The sequence below is a fragment of the Pyxicephalus adspersus genome, chromosome 6 (genome assembly GCF_032062135.1).
Source record: "Pyxicephalus adspersus chromosome 6, UCB_Pads_2.0, whole genome shotgun sequence".
Classification (NCBI taxonomy): Eukaryota; Metazoa; Chordata; class Amphibia; order Anura; family Pyxicephalidae; genus Pyxicephalus; species Pyxicephalus adspersus.
This window is the reverse complement of record NC_092863.1, coordinates 32,080,999-32,099,938: the sequence shown is the minus strand read 5'-3', so window position 1 is coordinate 32,099,938 and position 18,940 is coordinate 32,080,999. Positions and strand designations below refer to the sequence as shown.

The 18,940-nt window shown below is 35.3% G+C and overlaps 1 gene segment (V, D, J or C); it reads left to right on the top strand.

The window, feature by feature from the left end:
• Positions 1–18,556, top strand: part of LOC140333456 (Ig gamma-2C chain C region-like) — a 186,021-nt gene extending 167,465 nt beyond the window's left edge. The window contains 4 exon segments of the C gene segment in view: positions 15,601–15,900; positions 16,334–16,657; positions 16,886–17,206; positions 17,783–18,556. Coding sequence covers positions 15,792–15,900; positions 16,334–16,657; positions 16,886–17,206; positions 17,783–18,105 — 1,077 coding nt within the window.
• The last annotated feature ends 384 nt before the right edge of the window (positions 18,557–18,940 follow it).

Sequence of the window (18,940 nt, the reverse complement as noted above, 5' to 3'; positions counted from 1 at the left end):
ATTATTATACATACATTATATCCAATAATATAAAATTTCAGTGTACTCTGAGCAGAAGCTTTTCATATGAATGGATAAAATAAAGTGATTATTTATACACCTTTTAAATGGAGATTTTAGGGGGATTGAGATTGGTTTACTAAATAAATAGAAGGTATTTGCTTGGCAAGGAATTTTTCACCTAACTTAGTAAATGAGAAGAACGTTTTCTGAATTCAGCTATCAAATCATGTTCAAGGAAAAAATACATATTTTGGATTCAGTAGAATGAGTATTCTTTGCAAATTGGATTTTCACCTCATTACCTAAATTTTGGGCATTATTCCTTTTCAAGGTGAAAATTCACCCATGGTGGCTTGTTTCGGAAGCACTTTTACAGGGCACTGTAGTGTACTTTGAAATAACTAACTTTCAAAAATGACTAAATAGCATAAAAAAAGTTTTATCTTAAGACTAAGACTTTAAACTAAATGATATTTTATTTTTTCAATATCTAAAATAGGTTAATAAAAATACGTTTTTGATAGGTTTGTAATAGTTTATAAACGCCTGTTGTATGTTCACCTTAGATAGCTAACAGGCAAAGATGATTAAATTTAGGGCTTATTTTGAAGTGATTTAATGGTTTGTTATAATTATGTAAATACACTCACTGTCTATGTACAGGTTCACTTAGGAGGGTAGCAGACGAAGACAACAATACTTTCCTATAAATATTTATTTCCCATAAATAAATATTTTGGTCAGCATACGAGTACAATCAAGTACTCGTATTCTGATCAGCAAATTCAGTAATGGCGTTATTATTGAATTTGTGGGTCAGCACATGAGTACTTAATTGTAATGGATTAGGATTACTGAATGAAACCCTTGTTTGATAATGAATGGCAGATACAAGCACTACTTGGTCTATCCAAATATATGAGAGAAAAAATGTTCAAACTGTAGACCCATTCTGAATGAATGAAAAGAGGATATATGGCAACAAATAAAAATATATGGAAAGTATTGTTGTTTTCCTCTGCTACCCTCCTAAGTGAGTGAGGCTTACATGCTGCAAGTAACAGATATACCTGTACTGTTTCCTGAAGTATTGTGGTTGTACCCCATGTTTTCAGGGGGAACTCCTACAGGAATATCCTTAGTTTGCATGTATTTTAAGTGTAAAAGTTTTAATGTTGTGTTTTTAAGTATATGCAATAAAGTTTAAAAATCTGTTATTATACCAAGAATTATGTGGTAACTATAATTACCTTAAAAATGTCATTAAAATTCCATAAATATTTTTTTTGAACTGATGTGGCCTTGAAATATTTAATAGGCTGACATTGTATTTACTGACATTCAATAAAAACATATTAAACATATTAAACATTTAGAGGATCAAATGGAAATTTGAATGGCAAATTCTTGCCACATTTATTGGCCAAAAAAAACAGTGGCCAACAAAACATTCACTGCAGAGGAGTCTTGGGCCAGTGATTGATTTACCACAATTCTCTTACTAGAAGCAGTTAGGACTACAACATTGTATGTTTTAGTTCCTCAAAAATTCACATCGAGAAATATACTGTAGACCCAAGTGACTCCCGAGTCATTTTTAAGAAATTCTTTAATGTAAACCTTTAAAAAAATAGAATGAAGATGATTTGATGCAAGATGGTGCCTGCACCTAAACCTTTTACCCAAACACATGTTCGGCATCAAGTAATTCCCTCCCTACACCTAGTTGCTAGTAATTGCACATATACAGGTATCTCACAGTTTGGGTTTTGGACAGATATTACTGACCCTGCTCACCTATTATTATAATACCCATGCTGAAAAAACATTAGCATGTAGATATAAAGATAAATTCAACTTCTGGCACTCTTCTCTGGGCTGCATCTATTTTCTTGGCCCTGCGTTGGACCTATATTAGTTCCAAACACAGTAAAGGTCTGATAGCCCTTTTGATATAACAATCTTTTACCAGGACATACAAAAGTAGCTAGATTCCCTTGATTGCTACTAGGTAAATTTTCTAGATAGTATTAAAGCTAATTCTTAATATTTTGGTATGTCCAGCTGTAGAAAATAATAATTATTTTAAGAGTAACACAATTTGAAAAGTTAAATAAAACAAAGTAAAAAGCTGAACACTCAAAGTTCTGAAAACTTTTGGTAATCAAAATTCTGAGTTTGTTCTCGTACTTAGGTTTAGTATCACATAAATTATTTAAATACTATATTTAAAGTTTCAAGGTACAACTACTTGAAAGGAAATTCCAAATGTTACTGCAGGTCTTTTTATTTCATTTCATTATGATTTCATATCAACAAAAACAACGTAGGTAGTTGTGAAAAGTTTTCATAATGAGTTAAACTTATTTATCACAGTCAAGTAGAAAATCAATTCAAAGAATCACGTCACAATACATATCGCCATCTTATACTTAAAAGGTTAAAAGAGCTAGGGCCACCTAAATCCTAGGGTATACAAATAAATATGTCTAGTGCACAAGACTGGTATATTTGATAGAAGGAAAAATGCTGATGCTTTAGTAATAGAACAACATTCTGTAATGCTTCTCACAAATTTAAACATATATAAAAAAAAATGTGAAGGGAAATTCCAATTCATGCAGATGTTTCTCACATGGATGATAAAAGTGGTTGTTTATAAAACTTGTTAAATGAATATTTTTAGCTACTTCATTAAATCATAAACATATCAGCACTCACTTCTAAGATGTCTGTAGTTAAAAATTATATATTGATGTTACCAATCAAATTGTAACATGACCATACCTAAATCATGTTGGGCAAACATCCTTGTTACATTATACTGAAAAAAAACTTGCAATTGTTAGTATGTTATTATATTTTGTATATTACCAGTTGTTTTCACTCTCATGACCAGCTGAGACAAATAGCCATAACTTTCTTATCAGGTCACTCCCACCCCAACAAGTGTGGGAAGGAGGACACAAGATGATCACAAGGGCACAGACTAAACAGATTACACAAATCCACCTGTACATCCACAAAACGTCTATTCCATATCTTGCTAAAAAAAAAGATTAACTCCTAGGTAGCTCTCTAGTGGTATCACCAGAAAGCCTTATCATTCCTGCTACACAAATATTTAAAAAATGCTATCCATACAAAATGCTATATAAAATTATAACTCTGTGCTTAGCTAAGGGCTATTCAGAAATTCACTTTTTGTAATCTACTGTGATTACTTTTACAGATGCTGCTGTCACAACCTACTGTTGCCTACATTATATTTTTTTCCTCAGATTTCCTGGTTGTTAGTTGTCATGGCCCAAGATTGTTTCTGCTGTCACAACTTCTGCATTTCCAACTGTGCTGTTTAACTATTTTGATGCTCAGATGTTTGGGGTGCCAATTCATGGGAACACTTTTGCTGCCACAAGATTTTATGTGTGTTGCCACCGATGTCTAAAATAATAAACAGTGTTGTTCAGGTCTTCAGGGGGCCAAGGTTTAGGAGCACTTCTGCTGCCATTCAAAAGAGCAGCTGCTGCTGCCTAAACACTGCCACTAGACTATATTGATGGTGACACTATCACTGAATGATGTGAAACCTTAATGGGAATGTGGAGCTTCTCCACCACTTATTCAACACTCTCCTGACAAAAAGAAAAAAACTACCCTTTATACTGGATAATGTGGGGATTTCAGTAATAGTAATATGGGGATATTCAGTAATATTAAGTAATATTGACCGGATAAACCAAATTAGTGGTATATTTATGGGCCATACAAACCATTTTTTCTCTACAAAAAAACTTGATACTAGTAGTGGTTAGATAGTTCCAATAGTAGTCAATAACAGAGTCAATCTGCCTTGAATTTTAATTAGGGCAGACAGTACTTGCTGCTATTAAAATTTGCCCATTTCTCTCAAAATGTGACAAATCTCAGTAATCATTTCCAGGTATATAAAATAATTTTTCCCCATTTTTGTTAATAAAATTGTCTTCCTTCTTTTTCATATTGTTAATTTTACACAGACATTTTTCCTGTTATTGCTTCTCATATTGTAGCTTTTTACAATGTGAAATGACAGCAATTATTTGTAGGTATACATTGGCACTTTTACCTTTGTTGCTAATAAAATTTACCTGTTTTTTCATATTGTGACTGCAAAGTCTAATCACAGCAAATGTTTCCAATTATTATCAGGCCATTTTAAAAAATTGTTGTGTTAAAATAAAAACAGGTTAATTCACACAAATTGTGAATGAAATAAGATTGGCAATGAAAGACGCCACAAAAAAAACACCCACTAGTGGACTTTGAATAAAACTAAATCTTTGAACTCCAGATCCAAATCACACCAAATTATGGGTAGCAGCAGGAGGGCATCTGAATCACTACTAAGCACACCACCAGTGATAACAGATAGAATAAGGTATTATTATGCATGTTTACAGAAGGTAACATAAGGTAGATTCCTCCCAGCCAAGTTTAAACACATGTGGATTGGATGGCTTATTTATTATCTTAGTCAAAGCAGGCAAATGAAGACTGTGAACATGATATGTTACCCTGGAGACAGTGTTTTTCTACTTTCCCTGGAACAGACATAAAACTCTCTCTAAGGGCACAGATATTGAATCGCCCCTATGACAGTAATGGTAATAGTGGTAATAGTGGTGCTGATGATGGTAATAGTGGTACAGTTGGTAGTAGCAGTGGTGGTTGAATATTACAAAAAAAAAGAGCAGGCAGTCAAGCAGCACTTTTGGCATAACCTAGTTTATACAACAATGATGATACTGTTCTGGACAAGACAATGCAACTAGATGAGGCTGATGATGAGGTCAGTGGTAGTGATAAAGAGGAAGATACAACATGCATCTAAAAACAAAAGGTTTTTGGATGGCAGCACTTGAAAAGAAAAGTTGGCATTTCTCCACTCACTGAAGCTGCTAGGCGTATAGTTCATCAGGTGTCCCCTGTGTGGGCATGATTTATGCCTGATCCTGATCAGGTATATTCACTTTAGAAACAACTACTTGAAAGGAAATTCCAAATGTTACTGCACGTCTTTTTATTTCATTTCGTTATGATTTTATATAAAAAAAAACAACGTAGGTAATTGTGAAAAGTTTTCATAATGAGTTAAACTTATTTATTCCATTTTTCCTCCTACCAAATATACCAGTCTTGTCCAATGAACATATATATTTGTTTACCCTAGGATTTAGATGACCCTAGCTCTTTTAACCTTTTTAATATAGGATGGTGATATGTATTGTGATGTGATTTTTTTAATTGATTTTCTACTTGACTGTGATAAATAAGTTTACCTTACTATAATTTCTGCTGTTGTTGCCCAAGAGGGACCTTTAAACTGGAAATTTGTAAATTTTGTACTATAGATGTACATACAGAAAAGGCCATCTTTGTGTCTTCCAGAGTCTTCTTTCTTGGCGGATAGTCCTCCATTGGAAAATTTTTGGCCAGGAAACAGAAGTACACTCTCAGACATCATCTGACATGCCATCTAAATGCTCTCCTGACTCGTTGTAGAGTCACTACAAAACAAGTTGAATCCCGCACCTTATGAAGCGTGCTCTACCCCAATGGAAGATATCAAGCCTCTATTTTTTTTAAAACCAAGCCATCCTAGTACTTTATGAACATAAAGCTCATAATGTGTCCACCACCCTGCAATTTGAACTGTGTAGTCAGGTCTATGCACTGGTTGATACGTGCAGCAGTGGCAGACACGTCTACATAGTAGAATTTGTTAAAATCCTGTAGAGTGGTGAAGAGAATGAGCTCCATGGTTGGCATCTTTTGTAATTATTTCTCCTCATTACTCTTGACAAGAGTACCCCCAACATGGCAAAGCAGTTCCACTCCTAAATGTGGTAAAAACTCAGGTGCTGCTACATAATCCTCAATTTAGTCAGTTTGGGTGTCAGAAGACACACCACAAACAAGTTGATTTCTGCTACAAAAAAAACAATACATGCCCTAGCTCTCCTTTTACCCCTCAAATTGGCACTGTGGTTTCTGACAACAGTATTGCTCCCTACTTTGCACATGGTCTGAATCTGTTAGTGAACATTTTTCTGAGTTTCCTGGTTTGCAAGATGACTTAGCCATGGCATTACCCTGGCCTAATGACATAGCATATTACAAAGCTCAAATCATCATCAAACTTTCTTTCTTGAACATGAAAATGAGTTCAATGTCCTCTAAAGTCTCAAAATCTCAATTTGTAAGAACCCCTTTAGGGCCAAGTGGGATGGGAGATTTGCATCTTGGACATGCTGGAAAAAATATGCAGCAACTAGGTCAAACTATCAACATAGACCAAAATTCCTGAAATATGTTTCCAGCACCTTGGTAAATCTATGCCACAAAGAAATATTGGAAAGAAATATTGCAGTTCTGAAGGCAAAAGGGTGTCCAATCTGGTACTAGGAATGTGTGCCTAATAAAGTGACTATGCTATCTTCACACTTACCTCTTCCTCCCTAAAGTGCAAGCGCCTCTCTCCTGCTCATGACCCTGACCCTGGGCATACCTGCTCTCCCAAGTTTTATCAGTTTTGCCTATCCCACCAGCCAATCAGGAAATATCCTCTTAATCATCCCTGGCTTTTTAGCAAGCTCAGACACAGCATTCAGCTTTCATGCAACATATCTCCACAAGTGCCAATCCGCTAGCTTTGCTGAGCAAGTTTTTTTACACCTGTTGCTTGATTGCGTTTCACCCCTCTCCATCTCCTGTGTTAAACCTATATTGCACAGTCCGTTGTTTCCCAGCCTATTCTCTTGTGCTGTTCTAGTATTCCTCTCTCTCTGTTCTGGTAAGCAGTGACTGCAGCCCCTGACTTTTCTTCTTTGTTTCCAAACAAAGGTGATGACTAGGCTTAGGAAGACAAAACTATTGACAATACTCAGAGGGAACAATAAACTCATGGGTTAAGGCCTGTAACCATGGCAAGCCCAGAATAACAGAAAGGAGAGGAGGGGGTAGGATATCAAAACATTAAATTTTCTGATGACCAAGTAAATGGTAGTAAGAAGAGGGCAGATTTCCAGCATCATCAGCCCAGGTTTGGTTGGGGATTTTTTTGGGACATTGGAGGGACAAGAACAGAGAAACATGAGCTGATAAGTAGGGAGCTTAAGTAACAGAAGGGAATGAAGCTGACTTCCACTTACTCACTGGGCTGACCAGACAGTTGCGTAGGTTACAAGCAAAGGTTAGCCTGGATCTGTCTCTGGTGCTTCCCAATGAAAAGCAAGGGTCTAGAAAGTTGTCTTTTTATGGGTTCTGGGACATTAGTGGTGACCAGTGGTTAAGTGGGAGTAGGTGGTGCAAAAATACATCTTGCGTAGTTTGTGGTAAATTTCAGTGGCGAGTCTAATCAAGTCTTTGAAGGAAACTCCGAAAATCCGATATATATTCTTCCAATGGGCAGGAAGTGGTACCCTAGGTTCAGGTGCTGCTGATATAAATTATCCCCACTTGCACTCCTGTGCTAAGATACTGAGCTCATTTATCTGTTTGCATATTTCCTCAAGTGTACCACTGTCTCCTGAAGCTGATATTTCTGGCTGTGACTTTCCCTCACTAGTAGGGATTGCAGGAACCCCTGGAGAGTGTAATCAAGGGGACACTTGGTCTTCACAAGGGCACCCCACCAGTTGGGCCAGTAATCCTAGTGATAACTGGACTCTGTGCAAGGTGATACCAGACTTTGGTCCCCAGAGCTACCTCAACAAACAGCAGAAGAGCAGTGGTAGACTTCAACGTAAAGACAGCCAGTAATTCAGTTGTGGCCACAAAACACACTTTAGGCGACAGACAAAGCCATGTCAGTGATCAGGCAGGGGGTCAGGGCAGGACAGGTGGCAGACATCTGGCTTAGGTTTTCTGACAGAAGGTCAGGACAAAATACAAGCTAGGAACATGCTATAGAGAGTCCCAAATGCTAGGGAACTGGTTCAAAGTCACAACACCAGCCACCATTACTGCTGAGGTGGCATCACCTTGATTCTGCACTCTCCTTCCCACATTCAGAACATCTGTAGGCTCTGCAACCTGTGTATCTCCAAAATATGCACCTACCTGTCCCCAAACACGTAGTATATGCTCATTTCATCTCTCGTCTTAACTACTGTAACATCCACTTTTCTGGCATCTCACTGACCAGACTCTCTCCTATACAATTAATAAATGCTGCAGCTAGTCTTTTCTATCTTTCACATCAGTTTTTTTTGCAAATGTCTACACTGGCTTCTTTATCACCTCATAATCAAATTCAGGCTACAGTGCTTTACTGCTCTATAAATCCCTCCACAGCTCACATTTCTTACCTGATATACAATGGCTACATTGGTTGCTTCTGACTTTCTGCACATTTAAAAGAACCACTAAACCCCATCTTTTAAAATTCACCTACCTCTCTTCTTCTCTCTTTTAACCCTCATCTGTTGTGTACTACTCTGCCCCACCTCTTAGATTGTAAGCTTTTTGGACAGGGTCATCCCCTCGTCCTTTGCCATTGTTTGTATCTGTCCTTCTATAAAACCATTATTAAAGAAAACAAGAGTAGATGCTTCTATGTATGCACTATCTATGTCTGGGTGGAGATAGAGGGGATGAAAAAGATTTATGTTTTAATAGGAAGGCCTACAATCTAGACATAGTAAATATAATATTCTGGTTTAGAGGTAATATGAGTGTGTAAAAGTAAGCCATGTGTTGGTTGCATTACTTGCCAGTTTTGTGAGTTGATCTCAATAATGTTCCAGTAACCTGACACTAGCATTCCAATCATTCACAAAATTCCAGCTGTGCAGATGCCATTATGCAAAATAAGTGGCTTTCTATTTTTAAAACCAACATGATTCATTTTGAAGATTATAATTAGTTTGTGTATTTATGAAAAAACAAGTGAGATATGGAAAAAAAATTAGCAGGAAGTGGCCTTTAAAATTAGTTTAATGTTCTTTACCTGCTTCAGCCGTCTTAAAAATCTAATTTTCTAAAATCAGTACTGTCTAAAAGTCATACAGCTGGTAATTTTAAATTTTTTTTTTGTTTACTTTTTTTAAATTTAGAAAAGGCAAATGAAAGCAAATTATGCAGGGAAGCATACAAAGATAAAATTATTGAGATTGTGCTATGATTTTAATGACAAAATATAGATTTTTTTTAATTTATCAATCATTTTGTCATACAGTGGTAAGAGAAGAAGAAGCTATGGAGATGCTACATATCCAGAAGGAAACAATAACTTGATGGCACCAGAACTACTTATTTGTGGTAAGTTTTGTTTTTTTCTGGGGAATAGAGAAATATTTGTAGTGAATTCCTAAATTCAAATTGAAAAGACTTAGTGAAAAAGTTTTTATCTTTTGGCATATCTTCATTAGAACAGATGAACTACACCTGTAATAGCAGATGTGCAATACATGTATGTTCAAACCTTTGAATTTATAGTATATAAAATGTGTTATACAATATTAGCGATAGTTTATGCTGGAACACATAGTACACACAGTAAGACAGTTTTAGCCGGGACTGGCAAGGAATGTTAGTGTCAATTTTGTAGACTTTGTGGTTGTGCATGCTTGGTGCTGTACAAAGCAAAGACAAGACCACTGATAGAACCTGAATAAAATTTGCAGTCTGGTATATTGTATAGTGGCTATATGATTCTATTCTAGAGAAAGCGCTATGTAAAACATGAGGTTGCAAGGTAGGAATGATATGATCTGACAGAACAAGATAACTTCAAAAATACAAGCTGTGGTCTCATAGAGAAATCTTTACTGTGTGAAGTGGGACTGTGGTTCTATGAATGCTAGAGTACACCGCATGGCTAAATATAATTAACATAATTGTCGGCCTAGCTTTAGGTAAACCATGGAAGGTTATAGCTTACTGCCATTTAAAAAATAAGAATGTAGTGAAAATCATGTACAAGGGTAATGGAAATTGGTGATGAGCTTACTGTACATTCCATATCACCTTCTATAGTTTTGCTACATTATGCCTAACATTTTTTGAATAAATTATACCATAGCAGGCTAAGGGTTGAAGGATTTTGTAAAGAATCTTTGTAGGCGATACCATACTAGAATAATAAAGGAACAGAAGAATTTATTGAAATATAAGATGCAGGTTTACAACCACTGGCTATTGGTAACATAATAATTAAGGAACACCTGAAGCTATAGCCAACAGAATCAATAGCTACATTTCATTTATGAAATATTCTATATATCATAAAAAACACATATAACATCAGTGCAAGGATTTGAGAATGCATTCAAATAAAAAAGTTCTGGTGTAGGTATGCCTTGGAGGGATTTAGCTGTTACCAAACAAAACTACAAATAAAGTATTAATCAATAGCAAGCTATAGCAGTTCATTGTCATTTAGAATTGAATTCGGAAACACATTGCAGATACAATGCTTAATGAAGAAAAAGTATATTTTGAAGGGACCTGTACTGGTAACTATCAAGCAGGAGGTGGATAGTAGGGGTGATTTAGCAGCAGCTTTTACCTGTATCAGGAACTGGTTGATGCCAGCAAGTAAGGAATTGTAAACCACGATTGCTAAAGAAAAAAATTATGCTTACTGTGTGTACATAATGGTACAATATTAGTTAAAGGACCGCAATGGAATACAGGGTTAAGCAAGAAGGTTTGCTGGATCAGGATTGAGGCATCACATCTATATGTCCTGTCAAACAAGCAAAGAGGCACTAGGCAAGGGTGAACATACAGCCATAGCAAGTTATAGGTTTCTCGAACAAGCATAGGAGACTGAGGATGGGGGTCAGAAACACAGGATCCTGCCTTGCTATAGTGATTATGTGATAAAAAAAATGTGATAGAATTGGTAATTTAGTATAGACACAGTAGAATGTGCTTTAAGCCAGGTTTAAAAACCCATGTGCTATAGCTTACTGAAATAGACAAATCAGCTTCAGGTGTACCATGGAAGGCTACAGCTAACTGCCAACAAACATAAACCTGCATTGAACGCTAGAATAGAAAGTAGAAACTTATTGCAGAAACAAAGCTTGTTGTAGAACTAGTATGGTAACCTGTAACTCACTGCTGCAATGTAAATATTCATTGCGGTATGTATAATGATACAGGTAGACCTTACTTTAGGGATAATATACAGACTATATTTTGCAAGGATCTATACTGATAACAAAGAAAGCATAAGTATTGTAGCAGTGTTTTAGCAGTAGCTTTGATAATAGCTGCATCATGATCTGGTTGCTGATAGCTGAAAGTAAACCATTGTAAACCAGGATTGTTTTAAAAAAATGTCATCCTTACAGCTTAAGGATGGTGGGCAGTATATCAGAATGTCAGTATAGACACAGAAAAATGCACTATAAACTAGCAGCGTGGTTTAAAAAGCTGTACGCTATAGATTGGTAAAATAGATAACAAATTAGATCTAGAAGAGAACACAAATGAGAAAAATTATGGATAAAAGGCTTTCTGTAAGTATATCATGATTGCCAATAAGTTTCTATTACAATAACATGCATTGTACACCAAGATGGGGTGGAAATATAGGTGGATGTATGTATTAGCAAACTATAATTTACAATGACAAACATAACAATGTATTACAGGTATGGATTAGCAGGCTATAGCCTACTGGAACAAGAATAAGCACATACAATGTAAGCCAAGCAGGAATGGGACATGGGTGCAGGGAATACTGTATGAAGGTTTTTTTTTGTTGAGAGTGGCAAATGAATAAAACAATGTGCTGTAAACTAGGCTAGAAGTCAAAATGATAGGTGCAGGGCTACATGCTATAGCTATAGCTTATGTGGTACATGGGATGTATGTCAGCTATAGTTTACTGCCCAGAAGTATGTACTGTATGCCAGAATGACAAAACATATTGCTGATTGTAGCCTAATGTAGTTAGGTTGTGATAAAATATAGCTAACTTTGGCTAACAGATTACAATTTTAATCCCAGAACAAAATTGCAAACCAGGATACAACCTCAAGCAAAATCGAGGGCTCTTGCACATCATGAAACAATTGGGGCACTCAGAGCTTCGGCTGTGCTTTGCAGCCTTCACTGCTGATTACTAATTAGCTTCTTCACTATTTTCAAAGCTTCTAGGGTTTGTGGTGGTTTTGTTGTATTGTGGATTGGCCAGGATTAATGGGAGTCCTTTTAGTGGTGTTTATTGATGATAGACTAATGGATTCTGATACGTTGGTAAATGGTGTTAAAAACACAGATACAGCTTTTGTCATTTTCATAGCATGACAAGCTAAAGCATGCTAGAGCCAACAGTGTGAGAAATCAGCCATAATTGGAACAGTACTATTTAAGCAATTTACAGAATGTATACATTTTCAGCTATAGCGTAACAAATTAGGAATGTAATATTGCATGTCAAGATGGGGGCAGTAGGGTGTAGCGAATACTAATATACCAGCCTATAGTTTACAGGAAAAAGCAAAAGTGAAAAGAAATACACTGGGAGCCATGTATAACTAATACACTGGGAACAGGGTGTACCATGGAGGGCTACAGCTAACTGCCCGCATACACAAGCATGCACTGTCAACTAGGAAGTCATTGAAATGTAAAGCTCATTGCAGAACTAGTAATGTTGTAACTGACTGATGCAAAGAAATAGTAAATTAGCATTGCAAGCCAGAGTATAATATTAAATGTAGATTATAGTTTGAAGTGACCTGTACTGGTAACTATGTATGCACATGGGATTTATAGTAGGACTAGTATAGCAGCAGCTTTGAAAATAATTGTAGCAGGAACTGGTTGCTGCTAGCAAGTAAAGCATTGTAAGACAGGATTGTTTTAAAAATCTATTTACTGTATGGATATATACAAAGCCTACTGTAGCTAAAGTATGTACTGCTGTAGGTAATTTGATCATTTGGCCAAGCTCAACAGTAGAAACACCTACTAAAAGCAAATGTGCAGGTATTAAAGGGTGTGAAAGACCAGATGGAAACAAAGCACCACAGGAGAGAGACCTACTTTAACTATAGCAAATTGTAGCTTTCTTGAACAAGCACAGCAGAATGAGGATGACGGTCAGAAAAGCAGGATTCTGCCTTGCTGTAGTTTTTTGTGATAGAAAAGATAGTTTAATTGGAATTGACACAGTAAATTGTATTTAAAGCTAGCTGCATGGTTTAAAAGGCCATATGCTATAGCCAATAGAAAAAGATAACAAATCAGCTCCATAAATACAAGGCTTGCTATAAACTATTACTGTCTACACGTTTCCAATACAAGAATATGCATTGTATGTCAACTGGCTTAAGAATTTGGGGTCACCATAGGATGCAAATTATTAATCGGGGTTCCTAAATCTTCAGCCTTGCAGTGCCTCCTTCTAACTACTAATAAGTTTCTTCACTATTAAGCAAGCCTCTGAGGTTTGTGGTAGTTGCTGTTGTATGGTGGATTGGACAGAATTGGTGGGGGACTTGGTGTGAGCCTTTTTTTGTAAAGACTTTAGTGGGAGACTTTAATTTGTAAACTTTCTAAAATTACTGCAGAAATTACCCCTAAGATAATACTAAGCATATGTATAGTGAATAATGTTAGAAAGCAAAACATTTATGTCAAGGTGACAATGAAAAATTGGTACCAAGTTTATGTAGATCAATTGTAAATAGAACTCACTCATAATCATGTCATAAAGAGGACATCACTGGGGACCAATGTGTAAAAATGTCAAGGATTGTGAGAGCAGAAAACTAATAAAATAGCAAGCATATAGTAACAATAGTGGCATATAGCTAAAACCTATCCTCATTCAAAATTTAGGAAAACATTTTTTTGAGACGTATTAATCCTGTGCCATGAAGACTGAAATGCAAGTGGAGGACTGTAGTACATATTGTACTATCATCATATCAACATGTTGTAGTTACATCAGATGAAAAACAAGCACTGCAAAGCTGGTATGCAAACATAGGTAGCTACTTACTTTAGTGAGGGTAATCACATGAAGAAAAAAATGAAATACATGGATGCAGAAGAATGAAAATAAAGTAATATAGGAATATTAGTTTGCAAACGAGACATGTGTGTTAATAAGGAAAATGTGTAGATGAATATATGCATGGATCTGAGGTTTATTCTTACTGTTAGATTTTAAGGGTAATGTATAATTCAACATAGCATAGCAACAGGTTACCCATTTCTATAGTAGAATCAAAAATCTGCTCCCAGGGTCATATATGGACACCCAGGAAAGACTAACCACACAGCTTTAGGTGGTGTGTCTGAATGAGGCCTTACAGTACATATGTGTATATTTTATTGTGTCTATCTTATAGATGGGAATGCACATTTCTAGATATAATTGTTAGATAAGTTATCTGTACTTAAACATCTATATTTCTCCTGGTTCACACTCAAATTTTGTGCTGTCTGGTAGATTGCTAGCCTATTCAAATTAATGAGTTGAAATAACTCATCAGATCACAAGTGTGCACATTGGCTTTTAAGGTTGTTAATGTTAGGTGGAGCTCAGGAGAGAATTTTACTTTTACTTACAGCGTTATTCTCTCAGGCTTCAGCACTGTAAAAGCAATGTCTTTTTTTAAGCATAGTTGAAAAATTCTGATGGGGGAAAGGCAAAACTAAAAACACATTTTAATTTTGATGCTAGCAGCATGCTAAGCAGCATACCTGAGCACTGTAGAGTCTGTAGAAAAATATAATAAGGTGAATAAAGGCAAAAAAAGAAAGGAAGGAGGGGTTTAGAGGCCAATTTCATGAGCATTTAAGTTGTCATTTACAGTCTAGTTCGGCAGTCCTTACTCCATCATGCTCTAATGAGGGATGGACTAACAAATGTATTACAATTATGTACAATTTAATTTTGAGTTTATATTGAAAAAAGTACACTTAAGAAATTAGCCTCTAAATCCCTCCTTTCTTTATTCTTTTTGCGTTTATTCACCCCATTATATATTTTAAGGTGTGGCTACTATTAGATCTAAATATGACAGAGAGTGGAAAAATATTACAATATATTTTATCTGTAAAAAAATTGTCTACCTATGGTAAATATGCTGTAAACAGCCAAGAGAAGCTATACTCAGGATACTTGCTATGCTTTGATAAAGTCTATAGGTTTGACCAGTGTGAGAATAAAAACATCATAAATAGATACAAAAATAGATAAGGATTTCAAAGAATGTACAAGTTAAATGTGTTAAAAGTGGGATTATCAATATGGTAATTTATTAAGACTGAAATAAATCACAAAATCATCATATTCCCTAGTCCAGGAATTCGCAAACTCACAAGGTAATGGTAAAATGCATTTTGGTTTTTGAATGCACATTTACATACATTGCATTTGAAAAATAGCTTCATGTATTAGATACAAATAATGAAACTACTATCTTTCAATAAAAAAAATCTTAAACAAAAAATCCAACAAGCCCCACCTACCCCAACTCACATTTATCCTTTGCAAAATTATTAACAAATAACAAATTTTCTATTATGTGATTATTTGAAGATTTGTGGTCTTAACTAATAATTTTTTTCTTTAACTCACAGCTCAACAACAAGCTCCGAATGTTTACCCACTAGTACCTTGCTGTAACTTTGAGTCTTCATTACAAGAAGTCCTTATTGGGTGTTTCACTAACAACTACCTTCCTAGACCTGTAGAAGTCAAATGGAATGAAGGCTTAATAACTTCCGGAATTACTAATCTTCCAGCAGTCCTTACTTCAAGTGGGAACTACATGTCAACTAGTTTTCTGACTGTTCCTGTATCTAGTTTTAAAAGTAGCACATACACATGTAATGTGAACCACAAGCCAACAAATACGAAAATCAACGTTGAAATATCAGGTAGGAGCAAAATGTTTCTACAACTATAGTGGTATTTTTTAACAGCTTGTCTTACAAACACAAACATTTTTCTCTTTTTTTAAATAAACTAAAGGTTTCCAGTTCAAATCATATAAAAATACAGATTAAGCATTCTATGACACTAGCATACTAGCATATGTGCAAAATCTGTCACTGATATTACAATCAATACATTTATGCAGAAGTACCGTTGATCAACATTTGGAGAGCACACTTTCTCTTCATTTACATCTGAGGAAGGAGGGTAATCAATAATATTATATTATATATTTATAATTAAATTTTATGCAGCCGTTTATTATATCTATATTCTATGACATAACACAAACTTAACTAATACCAATATTCAGCTAATAAGTTTGCAAATGCACTATACGAGATTAATATTTTTCATGTATTTATTTATATTTAGACCAATGTGAAAAGCCTTCACCAATCCCACCAAATGTAAAGGTTACACAAGCATCTTGTGGAGAAACTGGTTCAGTTGATCTAATTTGTCTGATTGATGGATACTCTCCAGATGATATTAAAATACAGTGGCTTTTAAATGGAAATCCAACTTCTATCTCCCCCAAAAATACTCCTTCATTAAAGGATAATGAAGGGCACTTTGAATCCAGAAGCCAAGTTTCTGTTCCCAAGGTGGACTGGAACTCCGGAGACACTTACACTTGTAAAGTGAGCCATCCCCCAAGTGACACTAAAACTGAAGATAGCATAAGTAAATGTTCAGGTAAGAACATATTTTGCTACATACAAACAAATAATTGTCATCATTGGAAGGCTTTAATACAGCTTTTAACACTGAGCATATTGTAAACAAAAAAATCCCCTTGGCATTGTTAGTATTACTGCACAGCAGCCATATTAAACTCATATCTTTAATAATTGCTTTTGATTTTTCCCCCAAAAGCTTTCATTTTTTTAAATATATTTTATTAAATGTGACTTTTATTTTCAGAGTCATCAACTTTCCACCCAAAGGTTGTCTTGCTCCCTCCTTCCCCAAAAGACTTATTGATCACCAAGGAGCCAAAGATTACCTGTTTGGTGTCAAAATTACCGTCTACAGACTCTTTAAACTTTAAGTGGATTCGTGATGATGGCAAAAAAATACAGGCATTCAACTCTGAACCAAAGCAAGATTATGAAGGCACATACAGTGTTACAAGCAGCTTGAGAGTTAGTCTTACTGACTGGAAGTCTGGAAAGGGTTTTACCTGCATCGTTGAACACAGCAACCTTCCATCCTCTATAGAAAAAACAATTCAACACAGAGACGGTATGCATTTAAATATAATTTACTTTTTATTCAGCATGACAATTGAGTATACAAAATATTGCAAGGAAATAGATTATCAAATTGAAACAATCTGAAAGCCAATACCTACTGATGGCATCTTGAGAAATGTCATAATGCTAAACAATATATAATTTTAAAATAGAAACTAAAGAGCATCTAGTGTTTATTTAAAATATAAGGATGGATCTCTATGAAAAGTAAAAAAGGAACAGGGATAACATTTCAGTGCCTTTGCAGTGATATTTGAATATATCTATCTCCACAATACCTACACCTAGAGAGTTGTTTGAGGGCTTTAGAGTTTAAAAGTGCCTTTACTATCTGTCATGAATATGTCAATATTTTGATGTGCATAGTCTGTGCAAATTTTCAGTTAATTTACCTAAATGTTCATCTAAGATTTTGGGTTGGTAATACTGCTGTGCAATTTAACTGCAGACCGGACAGCAATGTCATTTGCACATTTATCAGACAGACACCTTAATAGATTTAAAAGACACTCACTTATTTGGTCACATTTTCACTGTACTAATAAAACTTATTTTATTCTAACAGAACCAACAACAGAGCCAACAATTTATCTTTTCCCACCACCAGCTGCAGAACTGGCTAATTTTGAGATTGTAAGTCTAACATGTTTATTGAAAAGATTCACTCCCAAAGGTTTATATGTGCAGTGGAAGAAGGATGGTGTTGTCATTGATGAAAATAAGTACATAAACATTGTACCTATACTAGATGAAGACACAGAAACTTACCAAATGTACAGCTCACTCTTCATTGAAAAATCAGAATGGGACAGAGGAGCAACATATACCTGTACATGCGCACTTGGCACACTAACTTCAGCAGAAATAAAGAAAAACAGGGGTAAATGATTCTTGTGATCTAGCTTTTATATCTGAAGTACTTCTAGTGGCTTACTCTCTTTGTATTGTTTGTTACTTTTACATTTTACCCACATTTTTTGATGTGTGGAACATCAAGCTTTAGTGTTTTAGTGTAATAGAATGATGTTAAACCAAGGCAGCTTTGCTGTTGATTAGGTGTGAATATATAGGGCAGAGCCATGTAATATGAAAATAGATGAGAGGAAGTCCTGACAACATTGGAAAATGCACTAATGGCAATACCTAGAGCAACTGCATTGTATTAACATTGTTTATCCAATATTCCAACATGTTTTCATGTGTTTGCAATCCTAATACAGTATTATCTTGCATTTATTCCCTTTCCCTCTGTTTCTGGTGTGTGGAACGCTGGATTTTACTTTGTGTCTGTCATGTTATGTCATGTGCTTATATCTCAATAAACTCTTGTATAACATTATGTCGCTAAACTCCATGTCTTTCTTTACTTGAGTCCTAATATAGCAAATTGAAATGTATGCTACAAGAGGTGATTCATAAAGTAATATTGCAATGATAAAGCTAGTTATAAAACTTTTAGCTAACACATGCAGACAATACTTAGTGATCACATTTTATTGGCTCCTATTTAAAACCCATATAGTTAATATACATCCCTTGTCTTGAAGAAATGTAATCTGTGTAGAAAACACAATTGTTCCACGGTACTATAGTACTGGAATCTGCCATTATGAATATCCTGCTCAGTAGGAGAGCTGTAGGAGTAAGAAGAAATCTTTTCTCTTACTAACTATAAATTCATTTGTTTTTAATTGGTTTTTAAAGAATTATAGTGTGATATGAT